The 21,911-nt window shown below is 47.4% G+C and overlaps 11 protein-coding genes across 11 annotated transcripts; 4 read left to right on the top strand and 7 right to left on the bottom strand.

Annotated features, from left to right (window-relative positions):
• Positions 1-136: 136 nt before the first annotated feature.
• On the bottom strand, positions 137-1,656 carry N7500_010749 (ethanolamine-phosphate cytidylyltransferase; the record flags this gene model as incomplete). Its single annotated transcript, XM_056681887.1, has 4 exons — positions 137-460; positions 516-1,290; positions 1,353-1,470; positions 1,527-1,656. The coding sequence occupies 4 exons, from the start codon at positions 1,654-1,656 to the stop codon at positions 137-139; spliced, it is 1,347 nt and encodes a 448-aa protein (XP_056527296.1).
• Positions 1,657-1,988: 332 nt separating this feature from the next.
• N7500_010748 (uncharacterized protein) lies at positions 1,989-3,012 on the top strand (the record flags this gene model as incomplete). Its single annotated transcript, XM_056681886.1, has 2 exons — positions 1,989-2,191; positions 2,253-3,012. The coding sequence occupies 2 exons, from the start codon at positions 1,989-1,991 to the stop codon at positions 3,010-3,012; spliced, it is 963 nt and encodes a 320-aa protein (XP_056527295.1).
• Positions 3,013-3,491: 479 nt separating this feature from the next.
• On the bottom strand, positions 3,492-4,134 carry N7500_010747 (putative mitochondrial protein sorting (Msf1); the record flags this gene model as incomplete). The annotated part of the gene is made up of 2 exons (XM_056681885.1): positions 3,492-3,911; positions 3,982-4,134. The coding sequence occupies 2 exons, from the start codon at positions 4,132-4,134 to the stop codon at positions 3,492-3,494; spliced, it is 573 nt and encodes a 190-aa protein (XP_056527294.1).
• Positions 4,135-4,535: 401 nt separating this feature from the next.
• Positions 4,536-5,364, top strand: N7500_010746 (thioredoxin peroxidase DOT5; the record flags this gene model as incomplete). The annotated part of the gene is made up of 2 exons (XM_056681884.1): positions 4,536-4,905; positions 5,015-5,364. Coding segments are annotated over 2 exons (720 nt in total), but the record flags the coding sequence as incomplete, so codon positions are not given.
• A 229-nt stretch (positions 5,365-5,593) lies between these two features.
• On the bottom strand, positions 5,594-6,690 carry N7500_010745 (oxidoreductase, short-chain dehydrogenase/reductase family; the record flags this gene model as incomplete). Its single annotated transcript, XM_056681883.1, has 4 exons — positions 5,594-5,781; positions 5,829-6,073; positions 6,133-6,571; positions 6,630-6,690. The coding sequence occupies 4 exons, from the start codon at positions 6,688-6,690 to the stop codon at positions 5,594-5,596; spliced, it is 933 nt and encodes a 310-aa protein (XP_056527292.1).
• Positions 6,691-7,661: 971 nt separating this feature from the next.
• Positions 7,662-9,800, top strand: N7500_010744 (rRNA-processing protein MPP10; the record flags this gene model as incomplete). Its single annotated transcript, XM_056681882.1, has 1 exon — positions 7,662-9,800. The coding sequence occupies one exon, from the start codon at positions 7,662-7,664 to the stop codon at positions 9,798-9,800; it is 2,139 nt and encodes a 712-aa protein (XP_056527291.1).
• Positions 9,801-9,897: 97 nt separating this feature from the next.
• On the bottom strand, positions 9,898-10,698 carry N7500_010743 (uncharacterized protein; the record flags this gene model as incomplete). The annotated part of the gene is made up of 2 exons (XM_056681881.1): positions 9,898-10,366; positions 10,427-10,698. The coding sequence occupies 2 exons, from the start codon at positions 10,696-10,698 to the stop codon at positions 9,898-9,900; spliced, it is 741 nt and encodes a 246-aa protein (XP_056527290.1).
• A 742-nt stretch (positions 10,699-11,440) lies between these two features.
• N7500_010742 (DUF1761 domain-containing protein) lies at positions 11,441-12,001 on the bottom strand (the record flags this gene model as incomplete). Its single annotated transcript, XM_056681880.1, has 3 exons — positions 11,441-11,575; positions 11,635-11,938; positions 11,982-12,001. 3 exons carry the CDS (start codon positions 11,999-12,001, stop codon positions 11,441-11,443), a joined length of 459 nt encoding a protein of 152 aa, XP_056527289.1.
• A 926-nt stretch (positions 12,002-12,927) lies between these two features.
• On the bottom strand, positions 12,928-13,613 carry N7500_010741 (uncharacterized protein; the record flags this gene model as incomplete). The annotated part of the gene is made up of 2 exons (XM_056681879.1): positions 12,928-13,476; positions 13,554-13,613. 2 exons carry the CDS (start codon positions 13,611-13,613, stop codon positions 12,928-12,930), a joined length of 609 nt encoding a protein of 202 aa, XP_056527288.1.
• A 985-nt stretch (positions 13,614-14,598) lies between these two features.
• N7500_010740 (Amino acid/polyamine transporter I) lies at positions 14,599-16,577 on the bottom strand (the record flags this gene model as incomplete). The annotated part of the gene is made up of 6 exons (XM_056681878.1): positions 14,599-15,038; positions 15,109-15,597; positions 15,664-16,052; positions 16,108-16,268; positions 16,325-16,331; positions 16,384-16,577. 6 exons carry the CDS (start codon positions 16,575-16,577, stop codon positions 14,599-14,601), a joined length of 1,680 nt encoding a protein of 559 aa, XP_056527287.1.
• A 3,375-nt stretch (positions 16,578-19,952) lies between these two features.
• On the top strand, positions 19,953-21,669 carry N7500_010739 (putative flavin-containing amine oxidasedehydrogenase; the record flags this gene model as incomplete). Its single annotated transcript, XM_056681877.1, is given in 5 exon segments — positions 19,953-20,138; positions 20,156-21,169; positions 21,227-21,285; positions 21,344-21,461; positions 21,511-21,669. The coding sequence occupies 5 exon segments, from the start codon at positions 19,953-19,955 to the stop codon at positions 21,667-21,669; spliced, it is 1,536 nt and encodes a 511-aa protein (XP_056527286.1).
• Positions 21,670-21,911: the final 242 nt, after the last annotated feature.

Below are 21,911 nucleotides of genomic sequence, written 5' to 3'. Positions count from 1 at the left end.
TTGTCACAAGCCGCCATGCAAAGGAATTAGGTAGACACTTGTTCAAGAAGAAACCCCAGTTGATGAAGTTTAACATCATATGTACAGTTGATCCTCATTACATAATTAGTATTTCTCACAAATCTCCACAGCCAGCCTACTGAGGTGGTTGAGCTGCCTCTTTCGACTTCACCAGATCCTCGGCAATGGCCTTGTCCAGCTTCGCACGTTGCCTAGCTTCATAAGCTTCACGGCTTTTCAGGATCCGACCAACAATTTCGCCAGCGTTCACGTGTTGGAAGGCGTGCTGTTCGGCTTCCCGGAAGATTCCCATCTTCTTGGGAGCAGTGTATGGATCATAAGTTAGTGGGATGAAGGTCGTGGGTCCGTGGTAGACAGCATCCGGAGTGCCCCACGGAATTGCCTTCAGATAAGGCTCGCTTGGGGTAAATGGCGCAGAAAATATAACAGCATTGATGTACTGTGGCGAAGAGTTAGCAAATTGAACAGATGAAAGGAAACCAAGGAAGACTGACGCGGCATTGGAGAACACAGAGACCACGTTCGAAGATATTCATGATCGGGTAGTTCAACCCCTTCCAATGGTTGATCACATCGTCATCATGGATACCGGCGACAATATAGGCCGGGGCGTAGTCCTCTCCGTGGTCCTTCAACCTCTTTGCAACTTGATCTGGCTCATACCAGCCACCTTTCCGGCCCTCGGACTCCTCAAGCTCTGTGACTTTGCGCAGGAATGCAATGTGACCGGAGGAAAAGAGGTCGAAACCTCCATCAACATAAACAACCCTTTGCCCAGGTTTGGGTCCCTTTCCATCGACCAACTTCTCGAACAGGCCAGCCTCCTCGACAAGATGGTCCATCTTTGCGGTGCCAGATCCAGTCCATGTCCACACCTGAGGCCCAGGCTGAAGACCACTCTCGTCCGTCGCATAGTCCTTGATTCTCTGTAAAAGATCTGTAGCAGAAGCCTTACGCTCCTCGGGGCTTCCATACCCTTCCAGCCCAGCGAGAGTACCCTTTACAGATTTAACAAAATGGTTCCTGGTGCACAACAGCATGCGCCCGACAAGATCGGTTGTCGATATGCCCGGAGTACGTTTGACGACACGGAAGCGTCCAGCGGCTTTGACGAAGCGGTAGCAGTCATTTCCGTCACTGTCGGAAGTGATATCGTCTCCATGAACAACGTATTTGCATCCGTAGTGAGATACCCAGGGTAGGTAAGTCACGTAGGGGGCATATGGAACACTCTGGGTTGCCCATCGACACGCATCAACAGCTGCAACACTAGACAACAGCAACATTAGAATTGAAGCCTAAAAGCTGGACCAATATGCGAATAAACCAACCGTTCTTCCAGTGACATCACTGTCGGACCCTTGTTCTCGAGGATAGCTTGATCGGAGTGTATTCCCACGTAAAGCGCCTTTCCGAGCTGACGGGCTTGAAGCATAGCACCGGCATGACCTGTAGACCGATTCCTAAATTAGTTCACAGCAATTGACCAGGTCTAAATCGCAAACCTACCGTGGTGGCTAAAGTCGAAGCACCCATCGACCCAAATTCGGTCCTCCGATATTGGTAGATCTTCTTGAGGATCAGCAGGCCATTGGCCGGGCAGAGGAACCTGCTCCTCGAGGGGGTTGAGTCCATTTTCACAGTAGTAGCAAATCCAGGATTGTTTTTTAAAAAAAAGACCCTGGATTGTAGAGGGGGAGGGGATGTGATCGACAAGGTAAATTACATGGAAATGTACGGTTACAGTAATCTTCCGCACCCTTGCGGGGAACTTTCTCCGGATCTCCTGAAGTCTCATATTTGAACATACCTACATAGTGGCGCCTTAAAATATTCACACACGGTCTGATCTATTTCGATCTATTGATCTCTCGTCTTTTCTGACACCTCTGCTTTATCTGACTCTCGACCCGTGTCCACTTCCGTCCGTCTCGCATCATTTTATTTTGCGCCGAAATTGCACCTCAATGATCCCCTCTACGTTTGGCCCAAGCATCTCGCGGCGGGATACGGCGAAATCCGGTGGTGGATTTGAAGGAACATATGGCATCCCACCCCCGGTTATCAGTGGAGGAGGTCTTCTCGGCCCCCAAAGTGCAGGCGCAATCTATCAACACATCCATGAAATGGCAACGAAACGGATAGCGACTCTCGACTATTTGAGAAAGGCGTAAGTGAATTGCAATCCAGCCAAGCTTGAACACTACTAATTCATACGGTGCTACATATAGTCACGAAGGACGAGTATATTGGTTTAATACTGTGCATTTTTCCCGGGCTGACATCGCCCGTCTGCCATACTTTGAAGCTCGGAAACTTTCTCGCCGCGCAATCAATTATTTGCTTCTAGGCTTGTCACTGCCAACAATTCTCGATGTCAATTCCACGCCGTTAGAGTATGTGCGTGCCCTGAATGCTTTATTACTAGAATTCGAAACATTCCAGCAAGTGCATCCCCCAGATGGCAGCTCCTCGTCAAGTCTTGCAAGGGCCCGTATACCCCAAATGTTCAAGAGGGCGGCGCATGCAGGTACTAAGACTCGACGCGCGAGCTCCGCAAACGAGATTGGGCTCCCAATGCAATCCAGCGACCCATCAGACTTGAAGAGCACGGCAGGGAATCTCGGGTCGGCTTCCTCTGCGGCGGCCTCGGTCACCTCCTTCCCACTCACAGAGTCTTCGGATCTTCTTCCTGGCGAAGAATACACTTATCTTCTCACGCCATCGTTGCCATTTGAGCCGGACTTCTTCGAAACCTTCGCAACCTTGTGTGACGTCTTGATCGACACTTATAGCCGGCTCATCTCCCTTGTAGCATCACCAGCTCTCTGCACAGTGGCCTTGGGCGAGATGTTTTCCAAAGCAGATGCCAGATTACGAAAAATCATGGTGGCCGGCGCAGTGCGTGAGTTTGAAGATGCGAGCCGAAATAATGTCAAGAACGAACTTGCTGGGGTCAGTCGGGTCGTGCTTGGCGGCTTATTGGGATAGCAGCGTAGCAAGATTTTGCTGCTGTATATTTGAGTCTGGTGTTCATGGTCAATTTTGACAGGATATATGATTGGGTTTATTATGAGATATGAATTTATCAACATGGATGTTGTACGATAATGGAATTTCAGATCTAAGATCGAATGCTTCTAATGATACATCTGAGCCGCTTTTTTGATCGGGGCTACTCAGTGCAAAAAGGACATAAAGGACAATTCGCTTCAAATAACTGAATCGAAAACTTTTCTTGGCCATGCAGCTTCGTGAGGCAAAAGGTGATATTCATGAGCAGGTTGAAAGAGTCGAGAATCGGAAAAAAAATCAGTGTGAGACTAAGAACTCCACTGGCTACCACATGCTCAATATGCAAAACAGACGCCGGAATATGCAATCGCTTGATGTTGAATGCTGAGGGTATAAAAACAAGAGATGTCGTGTTGAGAAGAGATCGCGGGAAGCATGTCCATGGTATGAAACGCTCATGATCGGAGGCTTTGCTTTTCAAGTTCGCGTTGTTCGCCGAAGACGCGGCGGCTCATCTCGAGGACGGTTTCGAATCCTTCACGGCCGATCTTGGCATTCTCACGGAACCGATCCACGCTTGCCTCTTCAACCTTGTTCTTGATCTTTTGCCATCCACCGCAGAGCGCAGTGATTTTTGCTTCTTGGCTAAATTCGGTCGTGGTAGCTGGGCTAAGGGAGGATTGCCGGTAGGTAACGGTCTCGCGGACGCTGAGGACGTTCGACCATGTCAGATTGGTGGAGCACATGGTCACCTTCTTTGCAATCGGGTCGACATAAGATACTTCATAGACGTGAGAGGTATTGGTGCCACCGAGAATCGAGAGAACCCATTGTGGTACAGACTGGTTGCACGTGATTAGACGCTCAGTTCGCAACTAGAAGCAAAAGTCAGTACAATAATCTCAGGATATTTTGAGAGTTCTGCTTGGAGGTCGGATGACTCACGATGCCAGTGCTTGGGTCAACGGTTCGAGAGAGCGTGTCTACGCCCACGACGTGTGTAGACTTATCATTCCAAGGACAGTACTTGCGCCAGTTGGCGGTTGATACTTCGTCCCACGAGTAGTCGAATGTGCATTCAGACGAAAAGACCTTCATAGTGGCGAGTCGCAGTTGACCTCAACGATGCCGTTGGGATAGCGTGATATTTGGACGAAAGACGAATAGAATAGATTGGTAGTGCTTTGGTAGAACCAGAGATAGTGAAAGTAAGACTGATTCAAGTTGAGAGAGAGAATAAGGCAGAAAGTGAATTAAGTCTAAATCTATGAAGAAGTTGGGAGGCAAATATGAGTAAGTCAGAGGAAAATGGAGAAGAGTGGATTTTAACGATCGACCTTTCTGAGGGGAAAATCCTTTTTTTTCCCTTCGGGTCAGGACCAGGGCGCGATCGGAGCGCCACAGCACTTGCCACAGCGCCACCGGGTTTTCCCGGTTCCTGCTTATCTAATCAACAGGGCAGCTGCACCGGGCAGATATGCAGCTGACATGTTCCAGAACGTCCAATTAACTCAATTCAATACATATCTCTCTATCCGGGTCTTTTATCTTTTCTCCTATTCTACCATTCTTCTTTTCTCCACACGATGGTCGAACTCAGGAAACGCAAGGCGCCAGTCCCACTCCCCGTCACAGAGAAGAAGACCAAACAAGCTCCCAAGCCCCAACAAGTTGCAGATATTACCAATAATGATACCGAAAAAAGCCCCGCGCCAAATGTCCCTGAGGTGGATGATATAATCGACATAGAAACATTCGGTGGCGAGTTTGAAACCAATGAGGGTGAAAAAACAACTTTGAAGAAGCTCCTCGAGGAGAGCAAGTCGGGCGTGGTTTTCTTTACTTACCCCAAAGCCTCAACACCTGGCTGTAAGTCGCTGTATCCTGCTCACTACTTCTCTTGAGAGGATTGGGCCGTGTTCTTTGCATACTTTGCAACCATCCTACTCTAGCAGACCGCTCACGCCGCTTCATCTAGGTACCAAGCAAGCTTGCTTGTTCCGTGACAACTACACCCACCTGACTTCTACTGGTCTTTCCATCTACGGTCTTTCAGGCGACTCCCCTAAGGCGAATACTACGTTCAAGACACGACAAAACCTACCTTATCCTCTTATGTGTGACCCCAAAGCCACCCTTATTGCCGCTATTGGGTTCAAGAAGTCCCCCAAGGGTACTACGCGGGGTGTCTTTGCTGTGGATAAGAAGGGTAAGGTCTTGCTTCGCGAGGCCGGTGGCCCAGATGCGACTGTGGACGCCGTCCAAAAGATTGTTGCCAACGCGCCTAGTGTGAAAGATACCAAGGAGGAAGATGATGAAGCAAAGTAATTTTACTTCAGTGGTAGTGTATAGGCACAACCACGACAAGCGACACTGAGATACCAGTTATTGCATGCATGGCACCGTCTACGGTGGTTATTTGTCCCGGTGTACGTGTTTGGCGTAGATTATTAGCGACATGTGTCGGGGACCGTCAGGTTGTTTTCAATGCTGTGGATTCCAACCTATACAGATTTAAGAAATACTGGAACAGCAATTGATTACTTGCAGCTTCCCCCTATCCATTGACCATCATACCTCCGTTGGGATGCAAACACTGTCCGGAGATATAGCTGCTGTCCTGGCTCGCGAGGAAAACAAAACATGTTGCAACCTCGCTAGGCTGACCCGGTCGACCAATTGGCACTGCATGGAACTGTTCCATGGGACCGGTTTGCATCGTTGCGGGAATCAGGGGCGTCCAGACTTGTCTCATTAGCATTTGACTTGGAATAAAGGTATGAAGGGCATACTTGGACCCGGGCAGACACAATTGACCCGAATGCCTTTCTTTATCTGCTGATTTGACAAGGCACGCGTAAATGCAACGATTGCTCCTTTAGTCGAGGTGTAGTCCAGGAGATCACCTCGGCCAATATAAGGATTGACAGATGCGCAATTGATGATGGTAGCTCCTTGCTTCATGTGAACAAGAGAATACTTGGCAAGGTAAAAGAATGAGTGAATGTTGGTTTCAAATGATTTCTCCCACTGGGATCTTGTGGTGCATTAGTAGGATGACTGGCCGAGGCACATTGACAATACAGGGCAACTCACTCATCGAGCTCGCTGATATCGCTCAGCATGTCTTGGAACGCCGCGTTGTTCACAAGAATGTCAATGCTACCCATCTTTTCCAGGGCCATATTGACGATCTTTTGGCAATTTTCCTTCTTACGAATGTCGATAGCGAGAGTGTGGCATTGCTGGCCATATTCTTCGACTCTCTTCTTTGTCACTTGGGCATCCGACTCCTCTTCTGGCAAGTAAACAATTAGACTTGACGCACCCTCCATCGCATACAAGATTGCAATAGCCCGGCCAATTCCAGAATCACCTCCCGTGATGATTGCGTTCTTTCCTTCGAGCTTTCCAGCGGCTTTGTAAAGCTGATACCCATAATCTTCGGTGGGGATATGAGTAGAAACAGGCTTGGGATCTCCCATATCGGACTGCAGGCCCGGTTTTGTCAAGTGTTGAATAGGAATCTTGTGGCCTATATGATGAAGTATCTTATGTTAGATACTAATATTTGATCATCAACACTTACTCACCTGGCGCAAATTGGGATTTAGACCCACTGGCCTCTCGCTCGATATACTGTCCAACAGGCATCTTGATAGGTTTAGGGCGTGAATATGGACAAGAGTGGTGTATATAGATGAATTGGGTGTAAATTCGCAAATATGGTGCAAATTCCCATGCAGAAAACCACCATATAAGTAAGGAAAGAGGTATATGGCCACCAATATCCAAAGCTGGGCCCGTCAATGTCACAATGATGTCTGCTTACATTCTATTACTGCCAAGCTTTGCCTATATTGAGGCAATAGACAATCTATAGTTATGAGCCACCTAGAGCATCTCTGTTCTAGACTTTTTTTGGTGGCGGTGTTTGATCTATCACGTTCAACTCTTTCCGATACTGCATTGTTGTAGCCACAAGTTGGTCATTTTAAGGACAACCTGTATGTCCAATCAGACGAGGTGCTGGATGCCCTGATGGCACTTCTTTTTCTTTGGTTTCGATGTCCATATCGAGACTGCCTCTGTTTCACGTTTGCCGTCGATATTATCAATGTATGGTGACAGACGTTTGGCGTCATTTGCCCGCCTTAGTTGGTGGCGTTCTTCACCCAGGCAGTTCGAAGGTACATCGATCCAAACTGTGCTTTCTTCTGTGCAGTCTCTGTGGTAATAGCACATATATTCTTCTCGTTGTTTGTTAGAAGAGGGCAAAGATAGAGAATTGGAAAACATTGATATAGTGCTATACACACGTATAATCCTTGGATCCAGTATATTTGAGTGGTTTTCAATGGCTTGAGTTCACAGGCTCAACCTTATTTATTACCATATGAAGTGACCCCATCAAAAGGAAGCCATGATAAATCAATATAGAGAGTGCAGCAGGTAATTTGATGTTGTACCTAGCATCGAGCGCTGGAGAGATACTGGCGATCCTTATCTTATCAACCAGCAACGTGATTGGCTCTTGACCGTCCGCCCGGCGATAATTTTTTCTATCGCGCTTTCGGCTTCTCGAGACTCTTGGTATTCGAACAATTTGCCAGGCTCTTATCACAATGGCGAAAGGGCAGTCGAAATCCAAGTCTGTGTCGGGTAATACCGCCAAACCCTCCGAGCAGATGGCTCTGTCGTCCGCCTTGTCCTCGCCATGGGCGTTCCTCCGTCCCACGAACGATTTACATACCACCGTCGTTGATTCTGCAAAGCACATCCTCGACTCCCTCGCTGGCTCTGTCGTAGACGCCCAGACAACTCGCCGACAACTCAACAAAAAGCGCAAAAGGTCAGCCCTCGAATCGGATTCAGTCACCCAGCTCCAATTGAAGAACCTCTATGTGGACGGTTTCACCTCGAATCAAATATGGGAGCAAGCAACACGGATTCTCGAGTCGACTGGCGACGAGATTGAGCGTGATATCACTTTGATTACCCAACATAGCGGCTACATGGAGTCGGCTGACTCCGAGCAGCTCGAGGATATGTCTGACCCCGAGGGTGCACAAAGCGACAGCGACAGCCACGAGAGCATGCTTGAAGACTTTTCCGGAGGCTCAGGCGCTGAAGATGATCTTGACGAAGGGTCTGATCAAGAGGTCGACATGGGATCTGACGAGGACATGGAAGACATTGAAGATATGGACGATGATAATTCCTCAATTGGATCCGCCGAAGGGGAGCCTGAAGAATATGTCGAGGATAAATTTGGACTGAACGATGGATTCTTCTCCATTGACGACTTCAACAAGCAGTCCGAGGCTTTGGAGAGACAGGATGCCGCAGGAGGACCCGAGCAGGAAGACAGTGACGAGGAGGATCTCGACTGGCATTCGAACCCGTTGGTGGCCGGAAATGCTGCGACCATCCGCAGTAGCACTCAATCAAAGAATTCACGCCCAACAGAACAGGAAGACGAAGACATGGATGATAGTGAGGAGGAAGGGCCGACTTTCGGCAATGCCGATCTCAACGGCGACTCCGATTCTGATGATGAAGATGTCGCGGACATGGACGACGGTGAAACCGCCGCGTGGGTTAACACCAGTGATATCAAATACGCCGATTTCTTCGCTCCTCCACCCCGCAAAGCCTCCAACAAGAAACATCGCGCCCTCCCGAAAACCCAACCTGATGCACCGGCAGTCGATGAGAGCGATGTCAAACGCGCTATGGACGACGTTCGGCGGGACTTGTTCGATGATGTCGATGCAGACTCCGCCGAAGAAGAGGACAATGATCTTGACGAATCTGGAGATCCTACTGCTACTCGCTCAACACATGAGAAGCAGAGGGCACGAATCGCAGATGAAATTCGTCGTCTGGAGGCGGCCAATGTGGCCAAGAAAGAATGGATGTATACTGGTGAAGCCAGAGCTGTCGAGCGACCTATCAATTCTCTCATTGAAGAGGACCTTGAGTTTGAACGAATTGGAAAACCCGTTCCCGTCAACACCAACGAGACCACCGAGGATATCGAAGAACTGATCAAGCGCCGAATTCTCGCCATGGAGTTCGACGAAGTCATCCGCCGTCGGCCAGGCGCCGAGGGCCAGCAAGCCGGAAGAAAACCCCGCTTTGAACTGTCTGATACCAAGGCGGAACAAGGTCTGGCTGAGATGTATGAAACCGATCATCTTCGCGCTAATGATCCCAACTTTGTGGATACTAAGGACCGCAAGTTGATGCGCGAACATGCCGAGATCACCAGTCTTTGGAACGAGCTCAGCTCTCAATTGGATACGCTATGCAACTGGCACTACAAGCCCAAGATCGCCCAGGCAAGCATCAATGTTGTTACCGATGCGCCAACTATCATGATGGAAGAGGCCCGCCCAACGGCTGGCGGTGCTGCCGGTGGTCCTGTTGGACTTGCGCCACAGGAGATCTACACACCCGGTGATAGTGGCCGAGTTAAGGGAGAGGTGATCCTTAAGACTGGCGCGTCTATCTCCAAGGAAGAGATGACCCGTGAGCAGAAGGCCAAGAACAGACGCCAGAATAAGCAAACGCAAAAGAAGGCCGATGCATCCAAGTCTACTGAGCAAAAATCCGGCAAGGCGGCCGAGAAGCAGCAGATGATTTCAGACCTGAAGAAGGGAGGAGTCAAGGTCATTGACAAGGAGGGTCGTATGACCAATATCGACGGTGGCTCTGTCCGTGAGGGCGCCAAAAACAGAGGAGACAATCTCAAATTGTGATAGGTGAAGTTTAAAGGGCCAGTATGTACTATTCAGGAGTCATATTTCTACTACATAAAATCTATTTTCTAGCATTGCACATATCATCATCTTGGGTTCATTTTTTCTGATCAAGGCGTTTGGCACGTATCGTGTAGAGGAATATGCTCTCTCTATTATACGCATCAGCACCAGGATCATCAAGGACCGGCTCCATTTCGAAAGCCTTTTTCGCCATCTTCATGAACCGCATGTCGGCACGTCTGCGACGCTTGTAACAAAAGTAACAGACCGAGTCGGGTCCCAGGAGGTCCTGGAGCGTAGTGATCAAGAGAGGGAATGCCGGCTCAAAATAGACGCAGTCCGCAGCGATGATGACATCTGGTTTCGAAGGAATCTGATTTGGGATCGGTTCTCCCCAATTTAGTATCGCAGCAGTCGCTTTCGAGCCGAGATTGTTTAATTGAATGTTGGACTTCATTAGGGAAAACATAGGTTCTTGGTCGGTGATATAAATCGGCTGTTGGAAATGACACCCGCGTGCCATTGCGAGCCCAACCAGGCCACCTCCGGCTCCGAGTTCCACGCTATTGTATATTGGATTAGGACGAAAGGAGGAACAGATGCCCAGCTGAATGAGCACTCACATCGTTTTATCAGATAGATCGGTGGCGTGACGACTGAGGATGTATTTGGCCAGTGCCATGCCTGCTGGCCACAATTGGCCACCACATCCATCTTTCAGATCTTCCTTTAATAGCAATGGTTCTTTCAGGAGTCCATCGAATGAGACCTCTGTGGTCATCGCGGCTTTGGGTACGCGCGTAGGGGCCAGGGATTCGCTGATTGTGAGTCCATCTGGACTGGATGGAGGGCTCAATTCTGGACCCGGAAGGTTTGCCATCGGTATATCTATCATTGTGGGATATTTGTGAAATGTTGATGTTTGTGGATTGTTAATCGGAGAAAGTTTTTAGTGGGGGATCTGTAGCTTATCGCAAGTTCGACCCAGAATAATCACATGATTGGCTGGGTGGCGATGTGTCTATTAGATGGCTCAAATGTAAGAGTCGAAAATCCAATGGAGAGAATTGTAAAGATTTCTCTTATTATTTGGTACAAGTCTATATCTGACATCTATCAAGTGCCTTGGATAACCCTGAACGTTATATAGACAAGCCAAGACAAGCTTGGGCCCGTGCGAATGTAGATCGATACCCTGTTCTTATGGTAGGGCAGAGCGTTATAAGTTGAGAATAACTTCTAATATATGTTATGTTACTATATGTTACTATATATGGCAATATACAATACTAAGCTTACGTGGGGACTTTTTATCGTCTGGGACTGGACGATCCATGTGGGTTCATTTTACCTAATTGCTCGATAACCTTGAAATATGGAACTATGTACCATATACTAGAAGACGAGACTATTAGACACTGGTCTCTCATGCACTAATGTTACTTTGATACAAAACCTAGAGATAGGACACACATGATCAAGACCACATGCTACGTGAAGTAAAAAGACAATTGGAACACATCGGTGTCATATTCGTGTACATTTACATCCATTAACCATTTAAGCGCAAGCTTGAACATATCCGATCATAGCCGGCTAGAAAATCTTGCGTGTTTCATCTCACAATCTCATATCCTTTAGTCGAAGGGGTGAGTGCGTGTTCCCCACCATGTGAGGAACAAACTGAGTCCAACAGTCTCGAACACTCTCGCGACAGCACCAACAGCGATAGTGTCAAGGGGTCGCTTCTCGGAGAAGACCTGGCTCACAACCTGTGTATATTTGTGTTAGAAATTTGCTTGGGCATTGAAAGTGGGTTTGTGAAACGTACTCCTGGGGCTGAGCTGGCGAAGAAGATAAGTGTACCCAAGTATGCAGCACCCTTGTAACTCAGTGTTCCGGTGGCATTGATAAGTGCAGCGACACCGTAGGTCTGAACGGCACTTCCAGCGAGGGAGCTTCCCCAGGCTGCGGCTGCGCCGGCGGCCTCCTTCGACTTGATGAATTCCTCCTTGGAGTTGGCGGCTTGGGCGCGGTGGTAGGTATCACCGAAGACGGGGGCCAAGATACCTAGGGAGGCAGTGTGGGTGAAAATTGTACCCAGCGCAATGGCGGAGGGCTTGACGGGGGAAGGTCTATGTTGTTAGTTTTCATATGGTACTCCGGGGATGAAGATACTCACAATGCAAGGTAGTCATTTTGAAGTTATGAGTGAGTGTAAAGAGAGAAAAAAAGGACAGAAGAGTCCAAGTACTTTAAGTACTGAGGCATTCATGCAACCTTGGTTTGAAGGTGACGTCGTCATGATTCGTGAGAGACTGTTGGATGCGGAGGGCCATGACGTCAACTCGCATGGGTCAAGATTTTGAAGTATTGGGGAAAATCAAGATCTTCCATAAGTGAACAAGATGAGCTATAAGCACTGGAGCCTGGAATTAATTTAAATATCCCGGTTGGAAATCTTGGTTGATACATAATCTTGGTTGGCAATCCTGGTTGGCAATCAAGGCGCACTATAGATCAACACGCCATCTAATTTACATTCCAGAATTCTTCTCATTAGGTAAATGAACCTCGCTTTTGGAACTAGCTTCGATCGTCTAGAAAATACCGCGCTGTATGATTTGTTCACCGCCAAGGTACCATCGACACCATCCATGCCAGATCCGGGCATGGACGTAGATCAAGGAGCAAGCTTGGAGGCTGGCAGTATATGAAACATACGGTGCAATATATACCAAAGGGGCTAGTTTCAATTTCACCTTTCTATTTCGGTCCTGCATCTAGCCCCAAAACTTGATTGCACCATCCGGGGATTTCCATTGCGGGGACAAAAGGGACAAAAAGCTGGGTCGAATTCAAGCCTGATTACAGAGTACAAGATAGTCTTTTCTACCACCTAACGGTCATAAGCAGGTGATTTGGGCATAAGGGATATTGATTGATGCCGATTGTGAAAAAAAAATATCCAGTGGGCACCTCGGGTATTCGTTTATAGCTACTACTTGCTGAGCTTGTGATTGCCTCTGGAAGGTCATGGAGACTAAAATGAAAATGTATTTCCTTGCAGAATGTGCTGGTCTAATCAAACAAAGGTGCGGCAGGTATATCTGTGTAACAACAATTAGTTTGGATCAATAGCACGGGAATTTGGATATGCATACTTCTCGGGGTAGCCGTTCTCTGTATCAATCTGGTACTTAGATTGTGAAGGCTTCGCGGCAGTATTGATGTTGCAGGGATTGGGGGGCAAGCCATTGGCACCCAACACACCCTGAATGCTCTTCTTATCTTGCTCAAAGAGAGCCGCTAGGCCGCGTTCTCCGCCCTGCTCCTTGACAGCGATCAATTGCTGCTCTCCAGCCTGTCCAATTTTGAGAACGTCATCCTTAGGAGCCGCCTGGCTTCCGACTGTGAGGAGAGCAACAGCGTCGGCCTGGCCCACGGTGCTCAGCTGAGCGTAGCTCCTCCGGACGTCCCGCTTCCAGTAGGGGTTGTCGGCAATATCGCCCGCGGGGATGGTAACGGGGTCATCATAGGCAAGAGGGGGCACAGAGCCCGGGGTGGGAATACGGAATTGAGAGTTCAGAGGGACACCCGTGGAGCGGTTGGGGTCGACCGCGAGAAGGCGACGAATGCGCTCCCAGATGCCGGTGGACTGGACTGTGTATTTCTAGAGCGCAAAGAGGATCAGCACTCAGCGCACAGGCAATACAGTTTGGTCCCCTCATTCCTGTCAATATGACCTACCTGATTGATAGAGACGACATTGGATGCCGACTTGGCGGCATTGACGATACCGCGAGCCATGGTGAGAAGACTCTGACCTATGATTTAATATCAGCCCATTGACACACGAAGTCTATGAGGTTGTAAGAGCCAGCATCAGCTCTGTGCCCCCCAGTTATTTGACTTACTGCCTGAAATCCTTGAAATCCGTCAAGAGTCCGTAGCAAGCCTTTAGATTGAGCCGTCAAGGTAACTCCGGAGGTGCGATGGCCGGGCACGGATTAACTTGTCACCGCACCACCACACAAATTCTTGCATTAGTAATTATACTGATGGTCCACTCCACCCCCCGTGGACGGCTCTTCCCGTGGTCAACTTTCATGTATAGGTCTATCAATAGTCTGTGTCTTCTACTAAGGAAATCCTGAACCAGGGATTCAGGGAGATAATACATAGGCGAACGAGCAAGACATGTGCAGACAGAGCGGTACTGAACCGTGGACACCTCAGGCGTCAATCAAGCATTGGAAGATGGTGTACATATATATTGAATGTATGAACGTATTCACATGACCAAGGACGAAGTAAATGCCAGATGAGCTGGGTTCCCTCTCAGTTTTTATGTGTATAATACCCCTTGCTACTTTCTGGTTACATACGATTTAGTAGGGCTTTACTGAGGATAGTGAAGAGTTTCAAAGATTTAGGGTAACTAGTTAGAGATTTCAGCCCGGGCTACAAGGCGATTCAGATGGTCAAAAGTTACGACACATTTCCTTAGACTGGCTAGGTAGAGGTGAGACATAGGGGGTAAATAATAAGGGAATTAGAGATCTAGCGATGATTCCGAGGTTCGTATATAGTAACTTATGGCTTCATTATTGCGTGATTGAGTATGTACAGTAATCCTGGTGTCCTAGATATACAAACGCATGCAAAGAAGACTAAAAACGCCTGTAGGGTAAAGTCCGGGAAGTTGGAACCTTAAATTGACCGTGATGAGTCCCGCAACTAAACAATTTCAATAAACGTCGAATTTTCCATCCATCATAAACTCTTATCAAGACTAGAAAAGCCACGCCAGACCTTTGGCGTAGATTTTCTTCCAACCAGACAAGTTCTGGTTGTCGATGAGCAGCTGAGCCACATACTCGGCCTCTTCGCGGTCAATTTCAGCCTTTCCGGTCCAGATATCAGCATTGTGGGGCTTGACAAATTCGGTCCGGTTCCAGATCTTCCACCCAGCAAATGCAATCACATAAAGGGGAATACCGATGTAAGAAGTGATAAAGGTCTTGTAGTCGAAATTGCCGTAGGTTTTCGGGTTGTGAATAAACACACCGAAGCTGCGAGTGAAGACCACCAAGATGCAGAAAAAGAGCGCAACGCAGGAACCGATGATTCCCAGTGGAGCTTTATAGGCCAGTGTTGTCTGGTCAACGCCCTGTGCACGTCGGGCGCGAACGAAGAAGATGTGAGTGATCAAGAGGGAGATCCATGTCAACACTGTGGTATCAAGTCAGAATACGGGAAAACTTCAAGTCATTTTTAGGGGAGTTGAAAGAAGGAAACATACATCCGAAGATTGAGACCATATCGGTAAAATATCCAAAGACCTCCTTGGAGCCATTGGAGACACTCATAAAGGCGAGCAAGCAGAAAGAAGCCGAGAGTGCCAGAGCATAAATTGGGACGCCAGCTCGGTTAGTGCGAGCGAAGATTTGAGGGGCCTTCTTCTCACGGGCAAGACCGTACAGAGTTCGAGTGGCAATGTACAGATCAGAGTTAGCCGCAGAGAAGACAAACACCAGGATACATCCGTTGATGATGTGAGGAAGAGCAGCGACTTGCTTCATTGCCACCACAAAAGGTGAGGCAGCAGCAGAGCTCTTAGCCTTAGTGGCGAAAACCAGATCTGGGGAATTGTATGGGACCAGCATGCCGAGGAAGAGCACGCTGAGAATGTAGAAGACGATAATTCGCCAGAAAGTGAGCTTGATGGCTTTGGGGATGGTCTTCCGGGGGTTCTGGGCCTCTCCGACAGTCACGCCAATCAATTCGGTGCCTGTTTAAAAAAAAAAAGAAATATTAGAAAGTGAAAGGGGAAATTTGAAGCGTAGAATGTTCATACCGAGGAATGCAAAGGTGGCCTGCACCATTGTCGACCAAAAGGCAAGGAATTTTCCAAGGCTACCATCGACATATTTCGTGGCGAAGGCGCCGGGCTCACTCCAGTAGCGGAAACCTCTTCTGTCGTGGTCGGGACCGCCGCCTAGTGCGAAGATGAAAGAGCACAAAATGAGTCCCAGGATGACAATCACCTTGAAAGACGAGAGCCAAAACTCCAATTCACCGAAAATCTTCACGCCAAAGTAGTTGATCGTGATGATTGCCACCATAAAGATGGCAATCCAAACACCAGGATTGACATTCTCTGCTGAAGTCTTCGGCCAAAAGGTAATGACTAGAGCTGCAGCGGTGAGTTGCGTGGGTGGTAGAATGATATATTTGAGATAGTAGCTTGCGAGATGGTTAGGTTTTTTTTCCCCCACATTAGATCGAAGAGTTTACTCACCACCATCCGAGGGTGAATCCGAGAGCAGGGTCACAGAAACGGCCAGCGTAACCAGTGAAACCGGAGGACAATGGTAGCCAAGCAGCCATTTCACCCAGTCCACACATGACCGTCCAAACGACGAAACCCATGAAGCAGTAAGCAATAAGCAAAGATCCAGGCTAGGCATGGTTAGTTCTAGTTGACAGGAAAGATGAGGGCGAATGCAGTAACATACTCCGGCTCTAAAAGGTCTCAGTCAGTAGTGTTTCTCAAAACGATCAGCAGAAAACTCACGTCAAAGCGCTGCCAGTACCAACAACCAATCCAGTACCAATGGCACCACCAATGGCAATCATAGAAATGTGGCGAGCCTTGAGCTCTCTCTTGAGGCCAACGGGCTCATCCTGACCATCTTCTTTGAAATCTCCCGAGTTGTCAATGTATGTAGGCTGTGACTCGACAGTGTTGATCTCATCGGGGTGACCCATCTTGATGTAAGCCGGAGAGAAGTACAACACAAAAGAGAGAAGAAATGATCAGACTCCGAGGGCAAGCCACGGATTATATCCCCCAACGCACATTTTTTTAAGCGAATCCTGGGGTCTAATTTTACCATAATTTACCACAGTCTCTCTCCCCTCTCTTTCTCTTTCGCCCCTTGTGGAGACCGAAATCCTGGAGAGGCCTAGTGACTAAGATTCTACATGTGGGGTATGCCACGTTCAACGACCCCCGGGCCATGATTGTTTTGTTTTAACGTAACAGTTTTTCCCCATGGTGGAGGCAAACTGTCACGGTACACTTCGGGGCCGGCCGGAGCTTTTGACTTGTCTATCTCTTGTAAGTCTTATGCTTTCTCATTTGTCCCCCGCAATATGTTTCTCCACAGATTCAAACACATTGATGTGTTCGTATCCCAAGCCCTGAGAGATCAGGCCCGCTTACAAAGTCCTATATAGTCCCGAGGCTCCCGGCCATACGGAGGGCCGCCCACGGCCTGGAGGGCTGCATCCCGTAGCCCGTGTACAAAACTCTATATACAACCACCCAGGTGGACCCTTGGACAACTAAAGCCATTATCTCAGAGGATCTACAATCGTAGAGATTAAGTCTTCTTATATGCATGATAGAAATTGATAAACCTTTTATCTCTATAGCAATTGATACCGTCTCATAAACGCTAATTGTTGCCGCTTCTAGGTTCAAAGCCCGACCTCGGGACTTAGGGGTGCCAAGTACACCAACACTGGGTGGCGGTGTTGGCACGCTTGGCAGTGCTATCGGTGCGCTTGGCACGGCTACCCTCGGGCCCTCCGCGGACCCAAACTTTGGGGGGAAAAATACGCTTAAATGGGAGGCAAATGTTATCGAGTCATGTGTGGCCTCAGAATTCCAATTGACGACTCGGGATTTTACGAACCCTCAAAACCACCAGTTCTTTTGGAAAATTGTAGATTTAACGTTTCGCAGGAATACGCTAACAAATTTCAGATCTACCCGTCCGTGCATTCCGCATCCTACGAGGCGTAAACTATGCAGATAATCTTGCCAAGCCCGCACATCCGGATATAGTGTTGAGTGCTTGGCATACATACCAAACTTTCACCGGAGTGAATTTTGGTCTTCGACCCAGTGGTTGCCTTTCAAGAGACAAATTTTGGCTCAAACAAGGATGCTTCTAGAACGTTAACTGTCTTTTTAGCCGTAAAAAGCTGCGAATCCGCTTTGAGAACGACCTGTCCGTACCATGGCACTCCCTGCCTCGCCCAACTAGTCTCTTTTTATGCAGTTCACTAAGCCAGCCTTTTCCCTGGTACTCTTTACTATAAATCGCACAGAGAATTCAGATTTGCAAATCCACCTTGCGCATACTTAGCCAAGACTTTTGTTTTGACTTATCTTGGTCCGCTTGGTGATATCTATTATCAAATACCTGAGAAAACCTTTTTACTTAAGCTTATCGCAGAGACACTAGCAGACTTGGGCTCCAGTTTGCTATTATTAATATTTATTTAGCTTGTAAATACTCTCACCGAAGATGAAACATGAGCCTGAGCATGTAGACCAATATAGAGATCTCGTTCTTGTTCCGTCTTCTCTCGGAGATTTATAAATATGCCCGCAAAAACGACAAACAATGTGAAGTACATATTCTATAGCTTTGGGCTGTACCTGGTCATCTCAAAAATTCTCGTTTAGGGTAATTAGTCTTGAATTTAAGCTTTCTAAGTTCCTGCCTCAAGCAATAAGCTTTTAATGGGATTTCTCCTATCAAGTCGCTCAGGGGTACAAATCTTAGCTGACTTCTTTTTCTAGCCAGGCTTGAAGGTTCCTTGTCGATGTAACCTTCCTGAAGTAGTTAGAGATTTTCAAGATATCACCGAGTTTTGGCTTGTATACCACGCCGATCTTCCATATATACAAAACAACTCGGGCCAATGACTGGTCCCGAGAGCTATCTTATCAAGAATTAGACGAAGTTCAGTTGAATTGGGTTTATATTGTCTCATGCCATAAAAATGAACGGATTGAATGTCAACCCTTCGTATGAGTAATAAGGATGAAAGCCGCAAGGCTAATGTGCGCGAAAAGGATATAATTTTTGGATGACAGTGTAAGTTTGTATAGAGCTGTCAGTTTCATGTGGGAGGATATGTGAAAAATGAGGATTGCAAAGCAGCGTGGTCGAGTGGATCAGGTTGTTTAATCACAATATATGTCTAGCTATCATTCTTTTGTTATCAAAGAGCCACATCAATACCTTCCAAAAAATGCTGAAGCAGTTCACCGTAGATATAATGCGTGGGAAGATCTCGGATTTCCACAGAACTTGACCATCCCACATGGCTCCAGCTGATCATCGAGGGTTGACTATCTCCCTCACCACCCGCTACGATTAATTTACTCTGTGGAAGCCAGTTGACGGTTCCAGAAACGGGAACCATAATGAACAACTAGACGGATAACAGGCCTCTGAATAGTTCTCTCTACTCTATATCGGGCTGATACTGCTGATACTCGTATCTCAGACTTCTCCATTACCGGCTTTTCTGACTCCTTTGGTAATGTCCCTCACCCTCCAACCACATTCGACCTAGAAAGCAGCCATCGTCATCTATCACACGCACCATTATGACCAGTCCTAATTTAAGGCTACTTTTTCGCAGTGACGAAGCGTGAGAAAGCCGGATTACCGCAACTACTATCCAGAATTATGCAGACGGTTGACGAAGGGCTTTCTGCGGCGGAGGTCCTTGCTCGTCCCCGTCCGTATGATCAGCTAGTGCCGAACCATATACTCTTTGGGTATTATTGTCACAACTCCACAGGGTTTCATAGAATGAAACTTTTGATACGGCCGAGGAGCCGATATATTCAAACACTGGTGGCTTCGCAGTATAATGTCATACCTATATTCTTTATTGCATTCAGGTTATAGCATACCAGTGTCTGTACTTTTGGAACTTGCTATGAGTACGAATGATCATAAATTATGAGCAGCTCAGTGGAAACAGATGGAAAGAAACTAACAATAACACGATCCATGCAACTACCGTGGAATTGATGAGCTGCGTCTGGTAAGCTTTTGTGGGCACTATTGCCGAACAAGCCCTATGGATGAACACACAAAAGACACAACTAGAGATTGATCAACTTAGTCTACAAAATATGTTGTATATTATATGAAACTCTGGAATTGGCTTCTCCCTAGGGCTTCCGATCGGGAAATCCTCCCCTATGATTGGCCCATCGTTGATCAGACATATCTATATCTGACATCACTGTAGTGATCATTCCAAGGGGTGAATCTGTGACCATGTCCTTGGAATTATCCTCTTGACATCGAATCAAGCACCTCAAACATGGCCCCAAAGAAGAGAGTCGCCATTATAGGCGCGGGTGCTGCCGGAATGTCATGCGCTTCTACTCTAGCTAAACATCCGGAATTTGCAGTCACTCTTATCGACACAGAGAGCTACACTGGTGGTCAAGCGACTTCTATTGATATAGATGAGTCAACACATGGTGCCAGTTGGTTGAATGATGGCGTTCAAGGGGGTCACAGATTTTCCGGCATACGTTTCAATTCTTTCGTCGATATGGCTACGAGCCTCAGCCGGTGAAGCTTCAAGTGGCCTTCGGAAAGGGAAAAGACTTTTGGACCAATGTCTTTCCCAGTCACCTAGTCGACGAACATTCATCAGAGATCAAGAAGCTTTCGCGAGTCCTTTCTTGCATCAAATACTTGATGCCTGTTCTGGGTATCATGCCAGTCAAGATAATCTTACGACTATTTCGCTTTAGCAGTGACTTCAGCAACAAGATGGTCTTGCCTCTTCTAGCTTTGTTCTTGGGCACGGGGAACCAAACCCCCAATGTGTCGAGTGTTCTGCTAGAACGACTCTTCAACGACCCCCAGATGAAGCTCTGGGAGTATGATCCGGATACACTCTTGCCCAATCTTCCTACTATGTATACATTCCCAAATCTAAGCAACTTTTATCGTGACTGGACATCAGATCTGCGCAAGAAGGGAGTTGATATTCGGCTCAATTGTCGCTCAAGCATCCTCGAGCGCGGAAAGCAAGGAGTTGTGCTCCAACTGCAAGAGTACGATGATGGCCAAGCAAAAGGGAATCCATCGATTGAGAAGTTCGATGACTTGGTCATGTGTTGCCCTGCAGATGAAGCAAAGAGATTACTGGATCACCACGCTACATGGCGTGAGAAATATGTTTTGGGTGGCGTCAAGTTCTATAACGACATCACCATAACTCACTCGGACTCAGCATATTTCCAAAAAATCTTTGAGATGCAATATGACCCAGAGCTATCGGCAGAGCCATCTTCTGAAACACGAAAAGAGCAAATAGCGTTTGCCGAGCAGCAGCCTGTGAGCCAGAAGGATGGCTGGCTAGGGTTCCGCCCAATGTACTTCACACGCTCCTACGCATCTGACCCGGGCAAGATTGAAATGGGGTTTAACTGTAGCCATTACCAACACCAATTTCGTGAAAACCTAGGCGAGAACAAAGCGCCACTACCGCAAGACCAGCATGTCTTTCAGACAATCTTCTTGGTATGTTAATACTCCTGCAAAAACCTAAAGGGCTTTGACTGATGCTCCTTTTATCAGAATGACCAAGAAAAGGATCTCTGGACATGGAACGACATTGATCCATCGAAAGTTATATCGTATGTTCAACTGGCTCTTCCCAAATCACTACACATGACATGTTTTGACAATTTCTAGTCGCAAATGGTGGCACCAGTTCGGTCATAGGTGGCAACACTATCTTCGAGTTGTTCCAGGAATGATGTTCATTAACGGTACCAACCGAACATTGTACGCTGGGAGTTGGACGATGGTGGTGAGTTGTTCGTTCCCGTTATAATCAACGAGGCTCACATTCTGCCCAGAATATGCACGAGATTGCATGTATCTCCGGAATTGCAGCAGCTTATCAGCTTGGTGCTGAGTATGAGCCGTTTGATGACTTTGCCGAAGATTTCTTCGCTAAGTACTTGTTGGTGTGTCATGCGACAAGGTACAAGAAGTATAAGACGAAGGATACTTGAAATTACATTCGGATTCGGAAGTAATTTGATTTATCAAACCAACTATTACAAAAACAGCTGGCCGCTTATGTAGCTTTAGTAAGTCTTCTTCAAGGTTGAGGTGTCTTTTTTGATAGATTCTTCTTCCCATCTTAGTACTTAGATATAGGCCGTAAAACATCTCTGAATGTGCAAACCAATTGTTTCATTTGTAACATTGGATCTTACAGCATATACCAGAAACATCCAATGTCGTGAGATGT

Source organism: Penicillium coprophilum, assembly GCF_028826855.1.
Source record: "Penicillium coprophilum strain IBT 35676 chromosome Unknown utg000007l_segment0_segment0, whole genome shotgun sequence".
Lineage (NCBI taxonomy): Eukaryota > Fungi > Ascomycota > Eurotiomycetes > Eurotiales > Aspergillaceae > Penicillium > Penicillium coprophilum.
Note: the sequence above shows the minus strand (reverse complement) of the source record. Positions and strands in the feature narration are given on the sequence as shown.